At 44.3% G+C, this 24,627-nt stretch overlaps 1 protein-coding gene across 1 annotated transcript in view; it reads left to right on the forward strand.

The window, feature by feature from the left end:
* TMEM163 (transmembrane protein 163) overlaps nt 1–24,627 on the forward strand; it is a 256,787-nt gene that overhangs the window by 145,461 nt on the left and 86,699 nt on the right. Inside the window, exons 3-4 of the mRNA XM_082397929.1 lie at nt 16,873–16,916; nt 18,360–18,451. Of these exons, the coding sequence (XP_082254055.1) occupies nt 16,873–16,916; nt 18,360–18,451 (136 nt within the window). The remainder of the gene's footprint in view (nt 1–16,872; nt 16,917–18,359; nt 18,452–24,627) is intronic.

A 24,627-nucleotide genomic window follows, 5' to 3' on the forward strand; every position in this document is an offset into this window, starting at 1 on the left:
TCAGTTTTTTTAAGAAAAATTTGACGTGTATTTCACATTAGAATACGGAAACATTGTCATCATTTGAGTCTCCCAGTTGTTTGATGCACACGATGAGAATCTGTTCTGTAGAGAAATGACCCGTTTTCTGTCTTCGTGTGCCTTTGTGGCTCTCTTCCTGTAGTATAATAATGATAACGTGCTGGGGAGCCTGAAATCTCTGTTTCCTCTGGCCACAAAAATCCCCTTGACATTCTTTCATCAGCACACAGCTTGCTCAAGAGTTAGGAAGTGGAAGGCCCCTTGGTGGTCAGTCCAGTGGCTGCCTTTGTGGGCAGTGGATGTCTTAGGCATGTTGAATCTTTGCAGATTCAGCACTGTGTTGTACTTCTGGGTAATCATGAATATTTACAAGGGGATACATATAAACAGCATCTAAATGTCATATCAGATATCCTCCAGTTGCAGCAGTGATTTTTATTAAAATTTATTTCTAATTTGAGGAATATTGGCTCTTTGCAGGGCTATACAGATCTCCTTGCACAGGTCATGGAGAGGACTTTATTTCAGATCATTAAGTACTTAAGGGCCTATAATAAACGTATATGGTCTTCTGAGATATGAGCCTGGGCTGATAGGATATCAAGGGGCACTAGAAAGGCACGTGACCTAAAGTCAGGAGAGGAGGATTCTAGTCCCAGCTTTTAGACACACTGATGATGGGGCCTCAGTAAACTTGCTTCCCTCCCTGGACCCCAGTGCTTTTTCTGTTAAATAAAGACGTTGGACTAGACGGACCGTCTCTAAGGACTCTTCCAGCTTTAAGTGAAAATGTAAGATTTTAATTAAAGTGATAATGAGCTTGGTATTTTCAAATATAATTAAATTGAGTCAGAGAGGTATCTTTTTCTAAGAGGAGGGTTAGTGGTAGAATATTAAAAAATTTTATTTATTCCATCAGTGAAACTTGCAAAGTGATGGATATAATTAATGTTGCCATGGAGAATTTATGGCTGGAGAATCAAAGCTGTCCTTGCAATTTCTTCATTTGCAGTCTCTGCTCTGAAGTGAACCTCTTTGGAAGATATGTGTCTGGAGGCTGAGGGTGGGGCTGACTGTACTTTCCTCTCTCTGGGGATCTGGAGACCTGGGTGCCAGTTCTAGCTTTGCTCTGTGCTTTTGGGCAAGCCACTTTGTGTCTCAGGGCTCCGGTCTCACTCTGATGTGAGAAATTAAGCTTTGGTCCTGTCTAGAAACCGATAACCTATCAGGTGGGCAGCTGCTATCCTAGAAAAGCCTGCTTGCAAGGCTGGCCTTTGGGTGGCATGTGGGGACTTGACTAGTGGAGCATGGATATGACACTTTCAATGATCAGAGGGGCTCACTGAGCCTAAACTGTCTGTAGAAACAGTGTGGTTTATGCTGAGCCCCTGCTTGCCTTCTGGGAGTCTGGGGTTTTAGTACCTGCTGGATAGAAGGTACATATAAGACAAGCCCCGTGGCCCCCCTCCCCCAGCTGCTCAGTCTCTAATGAGCTTCTCTGGGACGCAACACTTTATCCGTGTTGTCCCAACTTATTGCGGGAGGAATTAAGCACATCCTTCTCTACCGCCCTGGGAGAGGACTCTTGGAAGCTTGTGTCTGGTCTCCTCTGGCCTTCGCTCGGAGCACCTTTTCCCTTTGCTGATTTGGCTTTGTATCCTTTTGCTGTAATTAGTCTTGGCTGTGGCTGTGACTAAATGTTGATTGCTGTGAGCCCTTCTGGTGAGTCACCAGGGCTGCTGATGTAGGTAATCTAAAAGTTGGAAAATCTATACAGTAGAATTTTTTGGATTTTTTTTTTGTCGGGGTAAAAATAGTATCCATACCTTAGGCTTTCCCCACCGCTGAACTTGGTAGTGAGTAAAGGTCATGGCAGAGGCAAGTGGCGGTGAGTTGTCAGAAATCCCCCTGTTCTGTGGTTAGACCATAGCCTAGTTGGTTAGAAAATAAATGCCAGTGAGAAAGGATCACTACAAAGTGAGACGGTAACTAGGCAATACCATTTCAGCCATTATCCTATTAGCTGTGTGTTTTACATATTGGTGCATCCTTTGTTGTCAAATTGGATGTAATTGGATTCTTAAGACTGAGGCTATTTATAATTTGAGGGCAGCTTATTGTTTGCAGAGATCCTCGCGTGCATTGGTTCTTAATTTATCTTTGACGTGAAGCCAACTTGAGTGGGGGAGTTTTGTTTAGCATTGAGTGTTCTGATTGAAAAAGACATTCATGTGTTGTAGCCGTCAAGAGTGTTCAGGTTACAAGCAATAGAGATGCCTCATGTTAATTTAAGCACAATAAATGAGAACATATTACTGAGTGCAATTGGCTGGATCCATGGCCTCAAGTGATGTCAGAATTCTGTGTCTCTCCTGCCACCCACCTCCTTCCTTCTCTCTCCTTTTTTCTGTGTCAGCCTCATTCTCAGGTTGACTCTTCAATTTGTGGTGGCCTTGAATTATCTCCGAAGGCAGGGCCATCTTAGTGTCAATTACCCCCACTGGAAAGGGGCAGGACCCCCCAAAAGAAAAGATTTCTTATACCTGAACAGGAAAGCAGAATGAGCAAAAATAACTGTCTAGGATATGTGGATCCCAGAAAAAAGTTCCATGGTGTCCACAAAGTTGCGTATTGTGGGTCCCCTTGGTTGGTGGTAGTTGGTGGACATCTTCGAGGACCATCTCTGAGTATGGGAACAGAATATGGCCTTATGTTCCCTGATGCATAATAATTGTATTAGGGGGGCTTCCCGGGTGGCACAGTGGTTAAGAATCTGCCTGCCAATGCAGGGGACACGGTTTTGAGTCCTAGTCCGGGAAGATCCCACATGCCATGGAGCAGCTAGGCCCATGTGCCACAACTGCTGAGGCTGTGCTCTAGAGCCCCCGAGCCACAAGTGCTGAGCCCTCGTGCTACAACTGCTGAAGCCCACGGGCCTAGAGCCCGTGCTCCGCAACAGGAGAAGCCACTGCAATGTGAGGACCGCGCACTGAAACGAAGAGTAGCCCCCACTCACCGCAATTGGAGAAAGTCCGTGTGCAACAACAAAGATCCAATGCAGCCAAAAATAAATAAATAAATAAATAAATTTATTTAAAAAAAAAGTTGTATTAGGGACTTGATTTGTGCCAGGGGCTGGGCATTGGCTAGAACACGAGTCCTACCTACAAAGGACAGTGTGTAGTGTGAACACCACCCCCCTTATTAATGTGCATAGGGAGCCTTTATATATGTGTTTTTCAAGTGTTCTTTTTAATTAACTCTTTGCAGCTAAATTTTGACAGAACCCTAGTTCTTAATCAAGGTAAAAAGGAAGTTGCTCTGATGGAAAGGGGGTAGGAGTAGAGTGGGAGACCCTGTGTTATCCCTAAAGGTTGTAAACCTATAGAGCCTAAGGAATTCATTTAGAAAAACCCTGAGGTAGATGGGCCAACCATGGTTAAGAGTTTCATTCACTGTCCTGATACGTAGTTATGAGTTATTTATCAGCACTGAGTGGAAATAAAGCTGGTCCTATCAGGGAAGAATTATTGTCATAGGATCAAGAAAAACCAGGACTCCTCAGTTATACTTTCTTCTAGGGGCATAAGCACTGATTCCTCTTTGATTTCTAGCTCAGTATCACTGGGAGATTGTTCCGGTTCGTGTAAAATGCCAAAAACACAGCTCTCACGTATAAAATCCTACCGGAGCTCAGTTCAGGCTGTTTGTCTCAGGCGCTATGGGTCTTTGGCTTAGTGACACCATGGAGTGTCTATAATTCACGTTCGAGGATTGTATCGTCCATATTTGTTCTTGCGACTGAGCCTAGGCTTCTCCTGTGGAGTTGTATTGATTGTGTGATGGGTCTGCTGATGTCTTTTCTTTGCTGTTGTACTCTCCACACTTTACAGTGCTCACAGGGAACATGCATAGCTGATGCCTTTGTTGACTTAGAAACTGAACTTAAGATTTCTTTCCTTTATTCTTGTTTCTACCTTTCTGCAGGCCATGATGACTCATGCTCAAGGTTAGTGAAAGCTGACAATATTTTACTGAAACACAATAGACCTGGGACACCCCAAAATATAGCAGTTAACACATGCTTTCAAATATTGTAAGGTGAATTATATTTGTTGAGTAAATTGCCTTATTCTATGATAAATCTTATTTGGATCACATTTTATTTTTTTAAGTGATAAGAATGCTAAGCTTATGCAATGAACTACTTCAGGTGTGACGGTGACCTTTACATAAGAAAACACGTAAGTTTTCTTATGTAAAGCTCCCTACAGAGGGAGCAATGTAGCCAAGTGGAGACCTGACCTTTTTAGCCACTGCAAAATACATTCTCTGACCTTCATGTCTAGGAGACAAAGTGAGTGTCCAGGACAGTTGTATCACTGAGGATGTCTGCATTTGTTCCTCCTCCTCTTGATTTCCCATCACCACCATCCCCAACTAGGAAGGAAATGATTTGTTGCAATGGAGAAAAGTGCTATCTTGGGGCCATTAATTTTGGGCAGTCTCTAACCTTTAATTTTACTTTGTGGATATTGACAAATAGTGGATCTAGGTGATTTATTTTTTCTTTTTCTTTTCTTTTTTGGGCTGCGCTGTGCGGCTTGTGGGACCCTGGTTCCCCGACCAGAGATCAAACCCGGGCCCTTGGCAGTGAAAGCGCGGAGTCCTAACCACTGGACCGCCAGGGAATTCCCTAGGTGATTCTTAACTGGAAAGTAAGCCCAGGGAGTCTAAAAAGTTAAAGGCCAGCAACTCTAATCTCCATCTGCACAAGCCCTTTTTGGCTAAATCCAGTTTAAGTGTACGATGGCAAGCAACTACATAATAATTGGTTGGCAGTGGCTGTATCAAAAGTGGTTAGCTTTCTTTCTCTGGTTGTGGCGCATGAACCTCTATCTCCACCTTGGAAATAGATGCAGGTACATATGCAGAGTAAGGGACCCAAAGCATACAAAAGGATGTACAGTGGAATGAGAGCATCCTTTAAACTTCACACTCCCGGTCCCCTTCTGAGGTCGTCATCATCATCCGCAGCTGTGTAACTTCTCTGAAATTTTATCTGCCTGTGTATGCATTTATTTCTGTACATACATGCACAATCTATTAATTACCTTGCTTTATTCACTCAATACATTTTGCAGCATTACAAATCTTTTTCAAAGAGCTTAATTATATCATCTCATGGAATGAGTGTGCAGTAATTTACTAAATCACTACCTTCTAAATGGATACCTAAGTGGTTAATGTTTTGCTGTCTTACATCTGTAATAAACACTCTTAAGTGTATTCTTCCTGCACTTATGTCAGTACAAGTACAGTAATTCCCCTACATATGAACCTTCAAGTTGCAAACTTTCAAGGATGCAAACGTGTGTTCACATGTCCAATCACGTAAGTTAGTTCACATGTCTGGCGTACATTGTCACGCGCAGCTTGCCCTCCATCTCCTATTGCGATGATCCTTCAGCTCTACCACCTCCCCACCTCCTCTCCCTCCTCCAGTCAGTAACTCTTCTTGCCTGTTCACTCGATGCCAGCCTCTGTATGCCAGCTGTTGTAGTCTACTACTGTACTTTTCAAGGTACTGTACTGTAAGATTAAAAATGTTTATTTTTTGTGTTTGTTTTTTATGTATTATTTGTGTAAAAAGTATTATAAACCTATTACAGTACAGTACTATTCAGCCGATTGTGTTAGTTGGGTACCTAGGCTAACTTTGTTGGACTTACGAACAAATTGGACTTAACGATTGCACTCTCGGAATGGAATTTGTTTGTAGGTAGGGAACTTACTGTACCACCAATTTATACATTCTACTGCTGAACATTTGGATTGTTTACAGTTTTGACAATTAGGAACACTGCTGCTGTCAACATTTTTGTGAGCATCTTTTGGTATCCATATATATGTATGCATTTCTCTTGGGTGTATAGTAGTGGAATGGCTGAGTCATAGAGTATGACTAGCTTTTATAGATACTGGCAATCAGTTTTCTTAAGTGTTTGTACCAGTTTACACTTCCACCAGCAGTTTTTAAGAGTTCCAGTTATATCACATCCTTGCTAACATTTGAAATGGTCGGCCTTTTTTTTTCTTGTGTAGTGGTCTTTCTTTGTGGGTTTTAATTTTATTTTTCCTGGTGACTAATGAAGGTGAGCATATTTTCATATGTTTCTTGGTCATTTGTCTATCATCTTTCATGAGGAACTTGTTAAGTCTTTTTCCCATTTTCCTATTGAGTTGTTTTTCTCTTTCTTATTGATTTGTAAGAATTCACATATTTTGGATAGAAGTCTGCTAGTAGTTATAAGTATTGCAGATACCTTCTGCTGCTCTGTGGCTTGCTGTTTTGCTCTTTTAATGAGGTCTTTTAATGTAGTTTAATTTACTGATCTTTCCCTTTATGATGAGTATATTTAAGTCCTGTTTAAGAAATCTTGTATTTCCTGTAAGATTATGAAAATATTCTCCCATATTATATTTCACATATCTCCTATGTTGTCATTTACTTAGCATATTTATATCTACAGCTCATCTACAATTGTGTTTTGTGTATGGTGTAAGGTAGGGTCAGCGGCCCAGCACCATTTATTGAAAAGATGTTTTTTACCCCCAGTGTACTTCAGGAGTATCTTTGTTGTAAATCAAGTGACCATATATGTGTGGTTCTTTTTTTGTTTTGTGGTCTTTTTGTTTACCCTCATGTCAATACTATTCTATCTTAATTATTATAGCTTTGAAATAAATCTCGATATCTGGTAGTGACTATCTTCCAGTGTTTGTGTTGTTCAGGACTGTCTTGCCTATTTTGACTCTTCACTTTCTATTTAAACTTTAGAATCATCTGATCAATTCTCTCACAAAAAACCTGCTAGAATTTTGATTGCCAGTTGTGAGTCTTCTAATCCATGAACATGGTACATCCTTCCATATCTTTAGTCTTTTTTAATTTCTCTCAACAATGTTTTATTATTTTTCTAGGTAGAGCTCTTACACATTTTTCATTAGTTTTTCCCACACTCAGAACAGAACAACCACACTCAGAACAGAAGGCTAGAGATAACAAACTGTGAGGTTCTGTTTTACAAAATTCCCCCATCTCTGATTTCTGTTCAGTGAATGCTTTATTTATGAGGCAAAAGTAGCAGCGTTCTATGATTAAGGGATAGTTAGGGCTTTTAGAGGCATATTTCATCAAATCGCAGGGCAAGTCATGCCTGTATCCCCAGCTCATCACAGCAGTGTGTGGCACATAGTAGATGCTCAATAAGCATTTGTTTATTGAACGAAAGAATGATTGGGGAGCTCAGGCTCCTCGTGTTCGTCTGGAGAGGGTTGCAAGACAGGGCCGAGTGTCGTCTGAGGACCCCTGGCCAAGCCACCCATAGGCAATAGAGCTGTGCTCACAGTAACCAAAGTACAGGGAGGAATAAAATTATATTTAAGTCAGTTGACGTTCAGCAAGAACCTTTCTCCTCCCCTTAGTTCTGGCGAGTGAGGTCTTTGGAATGATTGTAAGAACAAGTGAGGGTGGATCGTTTACTCCACTGATGACAGTCCCTAAACGATCATCAAAGTTGGGTAACCCTGCTTCCAGCAGCTCTTCCCCCTCTTTATTCCCTGTTTGTAGAAGAAGCGAAGTGAAAGTGTGCTGTGTTGCTGAAGAAACTCTGGCATGAAAAGCTGGGCTCTTGGCTTTTCATCCCTGAACTGGTGCCTCCTGTGCCTTGGGACCCTTGAGAGCCTCTCGAAATCCCGTCTTTCCCTGTTAAGTGGCAGTTGTCCCATTCATGTTCCAGGAACGCTGATTTCCTGCTCTGGAGTGGGGGTGGGTGCATTTCATGTTACACTCATTGAAGCAGAGCGAATGAACGTCTGGCGTGTGTTGGAAGGAGTGAGGTGCCCTGGTCCAGGGTGGAGACTCTCCCTGGGTTGTTCTCATTCTGACTTTCTTTTTTCATGTACTATTTATTCTGTGCTGGCTCTTGGCTTTCTGGGTTCAAGGCCGTTCTGGCTCTTCCCATAGTTCCAGGTCTTTGTCATTTGCAGATGCTCCAAGTTCTCTTTAAAAGAATGGGCCTTACAGAGGCTGCTTTCTCTTTGATGCCTTGCAGAGTGCTGGCTGCCACTCCCATGTGCTCAGGGAATGGCTGCCTAGTCACGCATCTGGGCCTCTCGGTGCATGTTGAACCCCAGTCCTGTCTGTTTTCTCCCCGAAGACTTTGTTCACTGCAGGTTGAAGCTAAGCAGTAGGCATCGTTTCAATCAGTCAATGAATCAATCAATCAATCAAGCTGAGGGCTTTTGTGTGTTCAGGCATTGATTTAGGCATATGAGAGACACTGAGGAACAAAACAGAAAAGCCTATGGCCTTTGTAGTGCTTACATTCTAATGTGTGAAGTGGGGCAAATGGTATACAATGTTCATAGATAAGTGGGATGGTGTGGTAGAAGATGTATGTGCTCTGGATAAAGGAACCCTAGAGCATGGTAAGGGGAAGGTTGCAGTATTAAGTAGCGTTGCCAGGATAGGCCTACGAGGTGAGCTTTGAACAGAGACCTGAAGGCAATGAGGGAGTAAGCCAGTCGGATTCTGTGGTAAGAATGCTCCAGGTGGAAGAATGAGGTAGAACACAGACTAGCAGAGCATGCCTGGCTGAGGGGAGGTCAGTGAACAGGTGCGGCTCTAATGGAGGAGGTCAGTGCGTGGGGCCTCCTCCATCATAAGGACCTGGGCCTTTCGTGGGAGTGGGACAGCTAGAACCACTCTGGCTGCATGTTGAGAAAGCAGGGGGACGGTTGGGAGGATGTGGGGAGTTCAGGCGAGACACCTTGGGAATTGCTTCCTGTTATAAACCTGAATGCAAATTCATCTTTCATTGCAAAGCTCCCCAGGTCACCATCAAATGATGCTCCTCGCCCCATTGCAGTAGCTCAAGGACAATATTTTTGAACCTCTTCATGACTGTCCTTGCTTTGGGTCACACAGGTTATTGTGGGTGTGGGATGGTGGAAGGGACTTTATGGCCACTTTTTTGTACATGACCTGCCTCTTGGTCATGTGAAAGAAAGAGAAACCTTCATAATCATCCCTGAGGTCTTGGCAAGAGCTTCCCTGTCTGCAGACAGGCAGAGCCCTGGAGGGTGGGTGGGCAGTGCCCATAGCCTGCCTGGGCTAATGACTGCTTCTCAGGTTCTAGGGAAGATGAATCTCTGAAAGAATGGTGTTGGCTTTGAGAACTGACCCACCCACCGTACAGCTTTCTGTAATTTGCTGAGAGCCAGGCCTGACAGTGGAAACGTTGGAGGCTACTGTTCATGCAGTAAAATGAATATTTAGCAGGGATTTTGCTGGGAATTGCAGACACAGAGGTGAAACTACTGTCCTTTCCCTTAAGCTGCTCAGGGCTATACCCTCAAGCCTGCCGGGTCAGCTGGATACCCAGAGGGGCCGGGCGGGTGAGCGAGGCCAGCTGGGTCCAATGCTGCAGGAAAGGCAACTGGCCAAGAACACGCCCCACCCAAACACAGCACTGCACCGCTGAAAGGGACTGCCCAGCACCGGCAGATCTCAGGTTTTCCTGACTTAAAAATGTTGGTAGCCAGTTCTGATGCTTGAATAATACTGTATAGGTCAAACAAAAACTTCTGAATTACATCCTCAGGTGCCCTTTTGCAAATTATGGTCTAGACAGACCAAAATATTGGGCTGGCCAAAAAGTTCGTTCGGGGTTTTCCGTACCCTCTTACAATACAAAGTCGTCACTGTGCTGCCGCTGAAGACGAGTAGTTGAACGGGCTAAGCAGTTCTGCTGATTTATTTTTCTAACTGCTTTACCCTCCTTCAGCGATGACTGAATTCAGCATCCTGTCACTCATTTTTTGGTACGTTATATTCTTGTTTGAGTGGGAGGGAGCGTCTGGAAGCTGTTGGAGGTTCTCTTGAAGTGGGTCAGAACATCAGTCTATTAATTTTGACTCCTGCTGCTGCCTGGGTTGCAGCCAGCATGATGAATGAAGGTGGATGATGGAAGGATGGGTTCGCAAATCGCGGTAGCTCCGTAGCTGTGGGTGAGGTGGTTGCTAGGCGTCTGGGGGACAGAGGTGGTCTAATTAAAGTGGGATTGATTTATTAACGGAGCTTTACTGGGCACATAATTTAGCAACTGGGAGGTGTTATGGGACCTGGGGTATTCCTAAAGAGTGCTAAGTCTCAAGACAATTATTGCCTGACTTCGGTGAGAATGACAGATGGGTCCTCATTGTTGGATAAATTTCGCCTGCAGCTGAAATGGCATTCTTTATTTCATCCTTGAGGGGCTCTCGGCCTTGACCCTCAGTTGCCTCGCTGGCTCTCTCACCTCCCTGTGCATTTCCAGGACCTCCCTGTGCATTTCCAGGGCACTTTGTCTGCACCTCTGCAAGCCTGCTGCTTACTCAGCTGCGGGATTTGCATGTGGCTTTGCCCGAACAATGGGTTGCCTGGGTCCGCTCCATTTTCCAGCTGTCCTTCTGTTTGAATTGGAGTTTCCAGCTGAAGTGATTTCTGGCCCGAGTGGGACTTAAAGAAGTTCTGGTCTTCAACCAGACCTGTATAAATATTTACTTAGGACTTCTGTTGTATGTGTGCCTCTGGGAGTGTAGCTGTTATTATCCCCTTGACATGTCAGTGAAAGTGGAGTGTAGGACACGCAGAAACCGCGGAGGCTGGAGGTCCCTTAGACGGGAAGTGACATTTTGCTTGTGTCCCTGGCCTGTCTGCCTGCACCATGCTTCTGAGCACTCTTTGGGGGCATTTGCAAGCTGCTCCTGTAGGTGATTTGGCCTCGGGAGATGGATTTCAGAAATGGAGACGTAATAAAGATGTGTATGGTAGTACGCGTTCCTCGTAGCCAGAAGCATTCGTGCGCTCACAATGCCGCCTGCTCTCGGATGTGCGTCATAAATCTGATTTCTGCTGTGCTGATTTACATCTTTGACTACGTTGTTACAAGTCGGATAATTTTTCCCCCAAATAAAATGGATTTCTTTTTCTAACTTGAATGGTCATATATGATGGTTGTGGAAAACGTAGGAAATACAAAAAAGGAGAAAGGAAAGAAATCCACTCAAACAGCCCTCAAATATTCCAACCCACCAAAGATTAACCACTGTTATCATTTGAGGGATTTTTAAAAAGTTGTTTTCAATGCATTTTTAAAGTGTAGTTGTGCTGTATCACATATATCGTCTTGTCTCTTGCCCTTTTCTACCTAATTTTTTTGCTCAAACGGTAAGGAAATCTATTATCTCACATCACTTCCCGCTTACTCCCTTTTGTCTTGGACAGAATGACCTCATAGGTGCCAGGTGTCCCACCTCAGGGCCTTTGCAACTGACTCCTCCCATTATCTGGAAGTTTCTTCCTCCAGATGATTGCACTGCTCACTTCCTCACCTCCTCCAGACCTTTGCTCCAGTCTCACCTTCTCAGTGAAGCATCTTCTGACCTCTCCATTCAGTTTGCACCTGTACCAGGCAGAACCCCTCCTGACCTAGACCCATCCTTTCCCGTGGCACCCGGTCCTGGTGGCACCAAATGCACCAGCTGTTTATCGTCAATACTATTATTCTATCTAGTTTGCTAATATCAGCGTTAGCCAATAGCTCTCTTGGTAAACATTTTTGAACAGCTATGTATAGCTTATTCTTTAAATGGACCGTTCTTTAATCACTACCCTACTGCTGGATATTTAAATTGCAACCAGTTTTATATAATTGCTATTATAAATCATGCAAACCTATTGTGAAGCTTTTGTGTAGAAGGTGTTTGTCCATTTCTTAGGCATTAAAAGAGATTCTTGGAAAAGGGATGACTGGCTCAAGGTGTATTAAGACTCATTTGGCTGCCAGTGATACAAACGCAACTCAGACTGGCAGAAAAATTATTGGAAGTTATTGACCAATGTATTGATATTTGAAAAATATAGGGGTAGACTTCAGGTAGGGCTGATTCCAGAGGTTCAGTCCTTGTCACCAGGGGTTTGATTTGTGTCTCTCTTAATGACTGCTTTCCTCCACATTGGCTTCATCCTAAGGCAGCCTCCCCTCACTTAGGGCAGAATTGCTACTGGCAGCTCCTGTTTTCTTGCTGCCGGCTCTACTGTCCCCTCTTAGAAAGACATCCTCTTCCCAATATTTTCAGCAGAAACTCAGGACTGGTCGTCACTGGCTCAAATTGAATTGTGCCATCTCTGAATCATTAACTTTGGCCTCGGGACAGGGATAGACTAGAGTGGGGGTCCCAATGCCGTCCCACTCAAACCCCATAGTCTGGGGGTAGGGGATATACTTTTCCCAGAGGAGACTCAGGGCCCTTCTACCCGAACGGGGAACGGTTGCTGGGCAGGCCCCAAACTATAGATCTTCATTTGACTTAGGAACACCTTAAGAACTCTGTGTCTTAGTATATGAAAAACAAGACACAAGACAGCAGGGAAAGTGCGAGGAGCCCAGTTGCTAAGCGTGCATTTTTGGGTGTGCTAGGCCAGCCTAATCAGATGGCAGCCTACTTCCACTCTGAACACGGGGTCGGGGTCGGGGTGAGGGAATGAGAGGAGGGAAGCCAAGGCCTCAGCTCCCTGGGGAATGAGACTCACTGGCCTGTAGGCTGTACCACCTCCTTGAGTGCGTGGTTCAGTGATGAGTGTTAGAGACAAGTTCTGAATGTGAGGAGCAGAAACATTCCTGAAAATGTCCCTGATTTTCCCACTGCTACCAGTGGTGTCCAGATGAACCTGGAGGCTGCTGATGGTTGGGCGTGTAGCCGAAATTCGGCCTCTGTACACCGGTCCCGAATTGAATCTCAGAGACAGAGTTTTGGGTAAAGTAGAAAAGAATAGCTTGGGCCACTGCAGGCTAATGCCCTCAAAACTATGTGTCCCCACTTGGAGGGGGCAGTGAGGAGTTTTATAGTAATGGTTGAAAGAGGAGGGCCTGGTCAGCTCGTGAGCGTTCTTCTGATTGGTTGGAGGTGAGGTAGTCGGGAGTCAGCATCATCAACCTTTTGGTTCCAACCGGTCTGGGGTCTGCGTGCTTGGGGGCCGCATACAGTTAACTTCTCCCACCTGCTGGGGGTTTCAGTACCTGCAAAACAGCTTAAAGATATTGTTCTGTGTATCCCTTGAGGGGGAGCCAGGACCCTGCCCCAAGGCTGCACTATTGTTTCTTTTTTAAATTTTTTATTGAAGTAGAGTTGATTTATAATGTTGTGTTCATTTCTGCTGTACAGCAAAGTGACTCAGTTATACATATATATATAGACATTCTTTTTTTAATATTCTTTTCCAAGATGGTTTATCCTAGGAGACTGGATATAGTTCCCCGTGCTAGACAGTAGGACCTTGTTGTTTATCCATCCTAAATGTAATAGCTTGCATCTACCAGCCCCAAAGTCCCCATAGTGGGAGTCTGCGCTATTGTTTCTGGGCTGCTCTTCCCTTGTCTCCGCCTCTCCTCCCTTTCCTGATTAGCACTGTTTGAACCTGCCCTTTGGAACTCAGGGAAGGTCATGGAGGCTGAATGAAGCCTGTTTCCTGCAAACAAGAAATGGGGGACCCAGAAAGGCTTTTGTGCTCAGGAGCCCCGCAGGGACCTGCTGGGTTTCAGGTGCTCCATCCAGGAGCAGCTGTGGTATGTGTTAAACAGCCTCACACTGCGTGCTGAGGGCCACAGAGATTTCATTATCTTCAGCTGGGCCTCTGCCTTGACCCAGAGCAGCCTTCCTAGGAGACCTCCACCCTTGCAATGGGATTGGACCTTGCCAGCTTGCAGCATACTGGTCTGAGGTCGAAATGGCCCTTTCTTCTCTGTTGTCCAGTGTTGAATCTAGCACCTGCCTTAAAGGCACCGCTGGACTTTTGTTGGACCTTTGCTGGCTTCCCAGCTCCCCTCAGCCAAGTACGTGTGAGCTCCAGGGGCACCTGCCCTGTAATCTCTGCCTTGGTGGGTCATCTTGGCCTAGAATCTCTTCAAGTGGAACTCATTCTTAGCACGAGGGAAGTTGGAAACGCTCTCATGGAAACCCCACAGTTGGCTCTCTTTCTGTGGGAGTATTGGCTGTCTAAACCAATCCGACCCTTTCCTTTGAGTCCCTTCTTATCCCAGAATTAGGATGTATCATGTCAGGTTAGGGCCAAGGAAAATACAGTCATCTGCTCTTCAGAAATTCCTAAAAGTTGGGCTGACCTCTTCCATTTGGGTCCCTTGCTAATGACTATTTGCTGTTCTGTCTTCGCGAGAGCTGGGGAGTCGCTCCCAAGGGGAAGCTGCCACAGCTGTGCCCAAGTGGAGGGCCCTTCAGTGCTCCCTCGATTCCCCATGCAATATTCAGCCTTTCCCCCTTTCCATCGCATCAAGGAAATTAGATGGAGCCAATTTAGAAGTAAATGAGACATGGGAATGCCTCCCTTCTCTTCAGGACTCTAGGTGAGCCTGGAGCCCTCCTGCTGCAGTTTTCCTTGGTGTGTGTGGGATAGAACAATATGAAGACTCCACTTGTGCTCTCAGGTGTTCATCCACTGGGCAGGCTCAAGTCGCACAAGCAGAACTTTCCAGTATAGTTCTGAGAGTACGTGCAATCTGTAGCCCACTCTACAAACGCCTGGTATTACCGCATAACTTGATTAAAACGTTTTACAGCGATGGTTTACTGCTTGGAAAGCAGGAGGTCTCCTGTGAAGGCTAGTGGAGGGCTTTTCCAGCTGTGTGGTCCATTCCGTGCTGCCCAGTCCAGACAGCGCAGGCGGAGACGGAGAGGGGGATCCCGCCCGGGCAGCTCTTCATCTGAGGTATATATTGAGCAAGATGCTAGTAAGAGTTAATAAGGTTTCCGTTACTGGTAAAGAAGTCACCCACAAAAAGCACACAACTAAGATATCCTAAAAACAGACTGTAAAGGAAACAAGCCAGATACTCATTTCCATTCATTTCTATGAAATTTTATTAAGCTTCATTCACAGTTACTGAGCGCTTACTGCGAGCCAGGATCAGTGTCTTACAGGGCACTTCAGACCTGGCGAGGGGTCTGCTGCCTTTTTTTTTTTTTGCACATGCCAACCTGGCCGGAAGTTGAGTTCTTTGGGAAGGTCCAGTGCCCCTTTGCACCATCACACCCACGTTGCCCTTGAAAGCTGCAGTCGGTCACTGCACACAGCTGGCTTTGCCCTTCTCCCTGTGCCAGTAAGGGTGACAGCAGGGGTGACAGGAGCAGCTCGTGTCACAAACACAGAAGGCCAGCAGTGTAATGGCTTGCACGCACCTCACATAGCCCGAGGACCCGAATGTGGCTGAGTCTCTGGAGAGGCTGGGAACCTTCGAGAAGCTAGCGGTTCTCTCTTGCCCCAGTGCTGTGCTTACCCCTGTAAGAGCTTGGCTCTCTGCTCCTCAGTCTGTGTAGCAAACAGTGTGGCCAGCCCTAGCTCTGGTGTTTCAATTCCAACAGCATGAATTGACCGGCTAGACTCTCTCTCTGTCTCAATTCTTTTTTTTTTTTTTTAAGTTTGAAACTTGATTAGAACACTTGCCAATCTTGTGTTGCAATTATCTATAAAAATCAAGCCAGTAGTTGGTTGCTTATAACATTCAAAAATCCATCAAACTGTTGCCAGGCAAAGAAGATAGGTACATTGACATAGTAGATTAGTTCTACCAGGAACTTGGTCAGAATTGGGAGAAATAAGTTCTAGTATAGTTATCAGCTACATCCTTTAGAGCAATAAAATCCGTTCTATTTCTGCTACACAGAGGAATTCTTAATTCATAGAAAATGAAATATGCTTGGGTTGCACTGGGTCAGATGACCCCCTGCTGGCTGCGGGCAGGGGTACAAAGCACAATATGGCCGCCCGGGGTCCATATGGATAAGACAGAGAGCAGCTCCCAGAGAAGGGACATGTGCTGAGTTGAGTGGGAGTCCAAAGGGGTATTGACCTCCATGCCCTGCCTCCATGCCTCCCTTACTCCTTGAGGGAGTGCTTGTAACATCTGTGCCCAGAACAATCCACTTCAAAGCCTTGCTGACCCCCTGGGTTGGGTTTCATTCTTTATTAGTGAGTGGACATATGCTTGTTTCATATGGCTTTTGCATGGAGACCTGCCTTATTAAGTCAAGTTGAGAACTGTCTTTGAAGCTGGACATGGCTTTGGCACAGAACAGATCACAGAATTAGACAAAAGTGCTACCCAATCAACTTGCCCCCCAAAAGGTCGACTGATTTTTGAATATGGATGAAATGTGTTTTAATTATAACTGTAACACCTACTTTTGTAGACATCTCTTGTTTAAGATAATTTGTTCTTTCTTTTTCTAGACAGTTTTCATGAGGTCCACACTGGATTTTAAGCTCTGGTGGGCAAGAGATTTTTTTCCAACCATTCCAGCAATGGTGTGTGCATGTAGTTACCACCACTAATTACCTTATTATGGGAACAGTTTGGATGGTTACAGTTTCACTTTCAAAGTTTAATATGGTTCCCAGCTCTCTATTCCCAGTTGTTAAATTCTCAGGGCCTCAGCTGTCATTTGATTGACAACTGCTTGAGCATTTTCATTCTGAAGCTGGCCCTTTGCTGTTTCAGGGCACACTGGGAAGAGAGGGTGTTGCAGGTGAAGTCTGGACACTTTTCACATCGCTCTTGAATTTTTAAAATTCTCTGATTTGACAAGTACAGTTAATTTTTAATTTCCTTCTCTTAGAACTTTTCCATTGATGTGTAAAAGGCCATATCAAATATATGAATAGTCTCACAAATGAGAGAAAATATCTATGAGGTCTTAAAATATTCTGAATAATATTTTCTTTCTTTTTAGCTGTCTCCGTTATGAGGTACAGCGCCTCTGCTTTTGGGTTTGCAGTAAGTAACCTGAAATGTACTTTTATGAAGTTTTGCACGTTTCTCCTGAGCCTGCAAATCTCACACTGGGCTCTTAATTAAGAGGGTGGTTAGCAGATGAGAGAGAGCATGACAACCACGCCTTTTATGGAAGTGGCTTCTACAAACAGTTATAATTTAATAGAAGTAAACTGCAGTGACACTGTCTAATTCTCAACAAGAGATCAGGGCCACCATGTTTTCTGCAGCTGGTTGAGAAGGATGTCTTATAGGGTTTTAGCCCTTCCCCCCAACCCCCCAAGGTTTTAGGTTTGAAAATGGGCACACACTGGAGTTGAATGAAGCATTTGCTGGTGTGGGCAGAGGTGTTGGGAGTTAAGATCGGGGCTGCTGGCGCTGGGACGTCAGTCCGTAGCCAGGCTAGGGATAACCAGCCCTTCCTGCCTGCTTCCTGATGGGAGTTGGTTAGAGAAAATCAGTCTCAGATGCTGAAAACTTGAGTGAAGTCTTCCCACATCCCTTTAAGAGAGTGCTAGTGCTTGTAATTTTCCAGATGAGAAGTGCGGTGCGGTGACTCATGCAGAGAAAGCTCCTTGAAACAGCCCTCCTGCATAGCTTCAGGCCTTCCTGTACCTGAGGGTGTGTGTTCCTGTTCCCAAACCTACTTCTTCCCTTTGTTGTGGGCAGGAACAGGAACACACACCCTCAGTGTTGTGAGGCTTGCAGATTCTTTTCAGAATCTTTTGAAAAGTGTGGACTGTCTCTCCAGAAAAGTGCCCAAATGCCCCGTACACACACTCACTCCACCCCACCCCCCTGCCCCCCTGCCCACCTCTCTCATACTCCTGTCTCTTTCCCCTCCTCTCTTAACGTCTCTCTCTCTCTCTTATGCATTCACTCGTTCATTTGAACAAAAGCATTAAATTTTGCATCCAATTTCACGGTGTTGGCAGACTTCCCGGAGCCCCCTGGGTGACCCCACCCTCTGGACCCCTGGACCCCAGGTATCAATAGAACAGTCCCACTGAGAGCCAGAAACACAGAGTCCTTGGCCTGAATCTTCTGCTTGGGATGGGCAGGAACATGCTGAAATTATCTTGTGCCTGCCCTGGGGAAATCAGTTTCACGTGTGTCATCACCCCGCCCGCGTCTCCAGAGGGCTGGGAGCCAGAGGCCCCGGGAGCAGAGCCCAGCACACCAGAGTGTGGTTTCTCAGGCCCCAGGAGCGAGGGACCAGGGGGAGCCGTGACCCTGGCACCAGGCAGGCGTGTTGGGTGCCCTGGCTCAGAATTCCCAGGATTCACCTTGAGGATGACGAATGACCAGCATTGTAACGATGTGAAGCCTGTTTGCTCTGAGGTCACTGGCTCAGATGTTCTGAGTCACAGAACGGTTACCTCGTGTCTTCACAGTTGTGCCCTATTAACTCTGGAAAACCACTGATACCGTGTCTCCTTCTCCTAGTTTGATGCCATCCTCGACGTCCTGTCATCTGCGATCGTCCTGTGGCGTTACAGCAACGCGGCCGCTGTACACTCTGCCCATAGGGAATACATGTAAGTGGATTTTTGTCTTCTTGCAGACTGCAGAGCCCTCGCGAATGAGGGGCATGTAATTAGGCTGTCAGCACAGCTCACGCTGTAGCTTTGGTCCCGGTGATGAGAATAAGTTCCCCAAGTTGCCTTTGAGACTGGCTGGTGTGATATCAGCTATACGATAGGCCCCTTCTGGGATGGTCAGAGAGATGGGATGTCCCTTTGTAATTCTCCCCGTTCTATGCACTTGAGTCTGGAGTGAATTTTTGTACGCTCATTTTGTCTGTCCATCCATTCATCTATCCGTGGATCAATCCAAAACTGCACAACTCAGATTGGGGCTTGAACCCCCAGGCCAGGACCCAAACCCAGTCAAACCCCAGTCTGGGACTTGAACCCACTGTCTTTTCATTGAAATCACACACCTGGCCTCAGGACTTACTGAAGCTCAAGTTCTTTATGTCTCGGCACAGAAAGAATTCAGTGAGAGACAAAGCGATAGGTATTTATTTAGAGAGATACACTTTCCACAGACAGAATGTGGTCTGTCTCAAAAGACGAGAGGCCCTGACTTATGGGGTGGTTAGTTTCTATGGGCTGGGTAATTTCATAGACTAAAGAGTGGGAGGATTACTCCAGCTATCTTGGAGAAGGGGCAGGGATTTCCACTAATGGGGCCACCGCCCACTTTTTGACCTTTTATGGTTAGCCTCAGAACCGTCATGGCTCTGGTGGGTGTGTCTCTTAGCGTGCTGATGTATACAGTGAGTGTATAATAAGGCTCAAGGTTTTTGTCATATCCTCAACGGCTGTGTCATTCTTTTAAAGGTTGTGCCCTGTCCCCTTCCCTCCTGTTTCAAATCCATCTACCAATCCACCCATCCTTCCATCCTCTCTCAATTTGTGTTACTGGAATCTTTGCTCCCTTGAATTTTTATGCTTTTTCTTTTCCTTTCTTTTTTTTTTTTTAATTATTTTTTTATTTTTTAATTAATTAATTTATTTATGGCTGTGGTGGGTCTTCGTTTCTGTGCGAGGGCTTTCTCTAGTTGTGGCAAGCGGGGGCCACTCTTCATTGTGGTGCGCGGGCCTCTCACTGTCACGGCCTCTCTTGTTGCGGAGCACAGGCTCCAGACGCGCAAGCTCAGTAGTTGTGGCTCAGGGGCCTAGTTGCTCCGCGGCATGTGGGATCTTCCCAGACCAGGGCTCGAACCCATGTCCCCTGCATTAGCAGGCAGATTCTCAACCACTGCGCCACCAGGGAAGCCCTCCTTTCTTTTTAAGTAAGATGAGTTCTCCGCTGTAATTTACAGAAGACATCTTTTTTTTTTTTTTTTTTTGATTTTTAAACATCTTTATTGGAGTATAATTGCTTTACAATGGTGTGTTAGTTTCTGCTTTATAACAAAGTGAATCAGTTATACATATACATATGTTCCCATATCTCTTCCCTCTTGCATCTCCCTCCCTCCCACCCTGCCTACAGAAGACATCTTGAAGGCATTCTAAATTATTCTACTTGTCTTCTGTCCCTCTCTGTATTAGAGGATATTGCTTGCCCCAGTCTCTACATCTTGTGGGTGACGATTTTGTCTTTGAGGTACTTGTGTTTGTGACCATAAAACATGTGTCTTTCCGATTTCTGTTTTTTTATTCTCTTGGTAATCCCCAGGTTCCAAAGTCAGATTTGTTGGCTTTGAATCTCAGCTCCACAACTTGGCAGCTCTGTGACCATGGGAAGCTATCCTAACTGGTCTATGCCTTGTTTCCTTACCTAGAAAAAAGGGGAAATAACAGTACCTCCTCATAGGATTATTGTGACGATTATGTGAGTGAGATAATCATCACATATACGATGTAATATAATATTATGTTATAAATATTAACTTAGAGCAGTGTTTGGCCTGTAGTTCAGTAAGCCGTAGCTGCCATTGTTATTAATTATAAAGGGGGCTCCCCTGGGACTGAGCCATCACTGGTCATTAGAGCAGCAGCTTTACTCCACCTCTGCAGCGTTTGGACAGTTGAATACAAATGAGTAAATGCCCTGTGCTTTGTTGCGGTGCCCAGACAGAAGGTATTCTTGATGGGGGATGTTGTGTCACACTCAGACATACAAATGTTGAGTGTCAGGGGACTCAGATAGTAATATGTCTGAGGTTGCATGTGCCAGATGGAAAGCTTGAAAGATGATGCCAAAACGGATTCGAGAATGAGAGCAAATTTTAGTTTAGTTGTTGGCTTTAGATAGAGCACAAAAGCTTCTTTTAAGTGTTAACTGTGTATTTTAATGTGCATTAGCTCTTGTAACAAATATAATTATAGTATCAAGTCTGTGATATCACAGATGATATTCTTTAGGATAAGGTTAATTTTTGAAAAAGTGAGTCAACTTATTGGTTGAAAAATTTAAGAAACAATAGTAGTAAACTGATTTTGTAGAATTTCAAATGACGGTATTATAATGATCGAAGTTGAATTAACACTGGTGTAGCCGAAGGAGCAGCGAATGCATCTACCCAGGCTGTTGCTGGCTGGTATTTGAGGAACACAGTGAGAACAATCTGGAGAGTGCAGTATAGACATATACTCGACTTTCAAGAGCTGGTCCCTGTGCTATCAGAAGAACACATATTCTTTGGATTTATAGTTGCGCTATCCAATATGGCAGCCACTAGAGGCTATTTTAGCATTTATATGTGGCTGGTCCTGAGAGGTGTTGTAACTGTAAAATACACACCAGATTCCAAAGACATAGTAAGAAAAATAGAGTATAAACATTTTATTAATAATTTAAAAACAATATTGATTACATGTTTATATAAGAATATTTTGGATGTATTGGGTTAAATAAGCTATTACAATTAATTTTACTTGCTTCTGTTTACATTTTTAATATGGCTTTTAGAAATTTAAAATGACATATGGGGCTTCTATTATATTTCTATTGGGCCTTGCCCTCAGAAGAGAAAGCTCTTCCCTCTGCCTTCTCTTATTTTGGAGTTAATAACCCAGAATTTGATTTGCAATTCTAGAAGGAATTGAATTCAGTGTTTCTCAATTTCTCTCTTCTAATTTGCTTTTTTAATCTGATTTCCTTTATGCTAAAATGAATCTCTTACATATTAGTCACAAAGCCACAAATTATTGTGGCTTTTCTATAGTGTTGGGATCTCTGTGAGCATTTGCCAGGTGGCCTGGAGTTTTTCCAACATTAAGGTTGATGACAAGAAATGTCATTGGTTTCACTGTTTTTAATGATCCCCAAACAAGTACCCTTAAAAAATGTGTGTCTTTATTAATACCCATAAGGCAGAAACTCACAGATTTGCTTTGATAATTCCCAGATGATTGTTCAACATGATGATGCCCATGGATTCATTTGGAGATTCTTAATCTAGGGATTAAAATAACACTCAATCGCCTGTATCGTTGGCTTAGTTTAAAGTTTTAATCTCTGGCTCATCTCATGTAAATTAAAAATTCATGAAATCACTGCCAGCTGAGAAACTGATGTTTGCATATTAATGAGCATGAATGAATTATGAGGGGCATAGCCAGAAAAGCCGTTGGTTTTCAGTTAGTTGCTGGAGAATAAGGTGTGAGAGAATGGGGAAATACCCAACTAGTTCTTAGTTAACTCTTCTAATTTTCCCTCCTCAGCCTTGCTGCCTGATGACAGTGGGTGTGACGGGTGTTTGATGCTCAGAGGGAGAGAGCATGCCTTCACCACCATCACAGAGCAGAGCTCTAATAAGCTTTGCTTTGTTTCACACTTTTTTATTGTGCTAAAAAACATATCCTATTTACCATCTTAAATATTGTAAGTTTATAGTTCAGTAGTGTTAAGTGTATTCACGTTGCTGTGGGTCGTCAAATTCATAGAGACAGACGGTGGAACACTTCGGTATTTTTAAACAATGTAAAGACATATTTGACTAGAGGATGGCAATAAGAATTGAACAATTATAAACCTACGCTTCCTCATTTTCCACAGAGCAACTAAACAATAAATACATTTCAAGAAATAGATGACAGAATACCTCATGCAAAATTCCAAAGTCATGTAGTCACTTAGATTAACCAAAACTGTTTGTAAATTAAAAGACAACAGCAAAAGGTCACAAAAAGCCTATTTCTTTCATGGAGTCATGGCTGATTCTTTAAGCAGATAAGCAAAGTACTGTAAAGAATGGTCAAAACTTGGCCTGAACTGTCTTCTGGTAATTCTTAATCCCACTATTTGTAGTTTTGTTGTCCAAGGACAAAATCTCCATGTGACCGATCACCTTCTGCTGTTACTGGAACCGAGCTCCAGGGGTTTTTCATCTTGCAAATTGAGACTCTATACTCATTAAACAACTCCCTATTACCCCTCCCTTAGCCCTTGGTAGCAACCACTCTACCTTCTGTCTCTATGAATTGGACGACCCTAGGTCCCTCATGTAAATGGAATCATACGGTATTTGCCCTTTTGTGACTGGCTTGTTTCACTTAGCGTAGTGTCCTCAAGGTTCATCCATGTCGTAGCATGTGTCAAAATTTCCTTCCTTTTTAAGACTGAGTAATATTCCGTTGTATGTATAGACCACGTTTTGTGATTCCATTCATCTATTGATAGACATTTGGGTTGTTTCACATCAGCCATTGTGAATAATGGTGCTTTGAATATGTATGTATACACATCTCTCTTCATGACCCTGCTTTCAGTTCTTTTGGAAATACACCCAGCAGTGGGATTGGTGGGTCAGGTGGTAGGACTGTTCCTTCCTTCCTTCCTTCCTTCCTTCCTTCCTTCCTTCCTTCCTCCCTCCCTCCCTCCCTCCCTCCCTCCCTCCCTTCCTTCCTTCCTTCCTGATCTAGTTCCCTGACCAGGGATCGAACCCACCTCCCCTGCAGTGGAAGCGCGGAGCCTTAATCACTGGATGGCCAGGGAAGTCCCAGGATGATTTTTAATGTTTTGAGGAATCTCCATACTTTTCTCCATAGCAGTTGCTTCATTTTGTAATTCCACCAGCTAGTTATCTATTTTGAAAAGCTCCATATTTACATCACCTTCCTGTGGTAGGAAATATATATGTGGGGAAGGTGGACCGTTGAGCTTACATGTGGCAACGGTTTTCAACAGGTGACTGTGTTAGAAGGAGCGGCAAGGGAGTCATTTGTTTGTAAGGGGGGGATTCTAAGATACACTAGGATATCCAGCTGGGTGAGGGCTGGGAGGACCATAGCAAGGTTAGTGAATAGTCACGTTGGGTTAGAAATCCTGCTTTGGTTGGCAGTTGTTGGTGTGGGGCACTGACTTGACGGTGGGATGCTAAGAACCAGGATTTCACAGGTGGTTCATTTATTGGTGTGGATTTTGGGTGGGAGTGGGTGGCTGAGGTAGGGTGAGGACAAAAAGTCAGGGCCGGCTGTGAGGCCAGGTGTTGGCTGGATGCTCCGTCTGGGATCCAGGGGTGTTTGCAGAAGTCAGGCAGGGGATGAAGGCAGCAAAGCAGGTGCTGTTGTCATCAGTGAACGGGTAGGGGGAGAACCACGGGGAGGGGTCCTGGGTGGTTTAGTCTGAGGGCAACTGGGAGTGTTGGCGGAGAGAGCCAGAGAAGTGGTTTGGAATTCACCAGAAGGAAGACAGGCTTTGAGACTGTGGATGAGAGAGAAACGCTGTCTCCACTGCAAAGGTAGGGAAGGCAGCTTCCTTAGGGAACAGCTAGGGTTTTTGGTTTTTTTAAAAAATTTTATTGGAGCATAGTTGATTTACAATGTTGTGTTAGTTTCAGGTGTACAGCACCGTGATTCAGTCATACATGTACATATATTCATTCTTTTTCAGATTCTCTTCCCATATAGGTTATTACAGAATATTGAGTAGAGTTGCATGTGCTATACAGTAGGTCCTTGTTGGTTCTCTATTTTATAGATAGTAGCGTGTGTGTGTGTTAATCCCAAGCTCCTAATTGATCCCTCCTCACCTCCCCCCCACCTTTCCCCTTTGGTAACCATAAGCTTGCTTTCTAAATCTGTGAGTCTGTTTCTGTTTTGTAAATAAGTTCATTTGTATCATTTTTAAAAATTAGATTCCACATATGAGTGATAACATATGATATTTGTCTTTCTTTGTCTCAACCTGGTTTTATTAGGGCAAGAGGTGAGGGGAAGAGGCAGAAAAGTCTGGGAATGTGGAGACTGGGAGTAGG

This window comes from Balaenoptera borealis (assembly GCF_965194805.1).
Source record: "Balaenoptera borealis genome assembly, chromosome: 6".
NCBI lineage: Eukaryota > Metazoa > Chordata > Mammalia > Artiodactyla > Balaenopteridae > Balaenoptera > Balaenoptera borealis.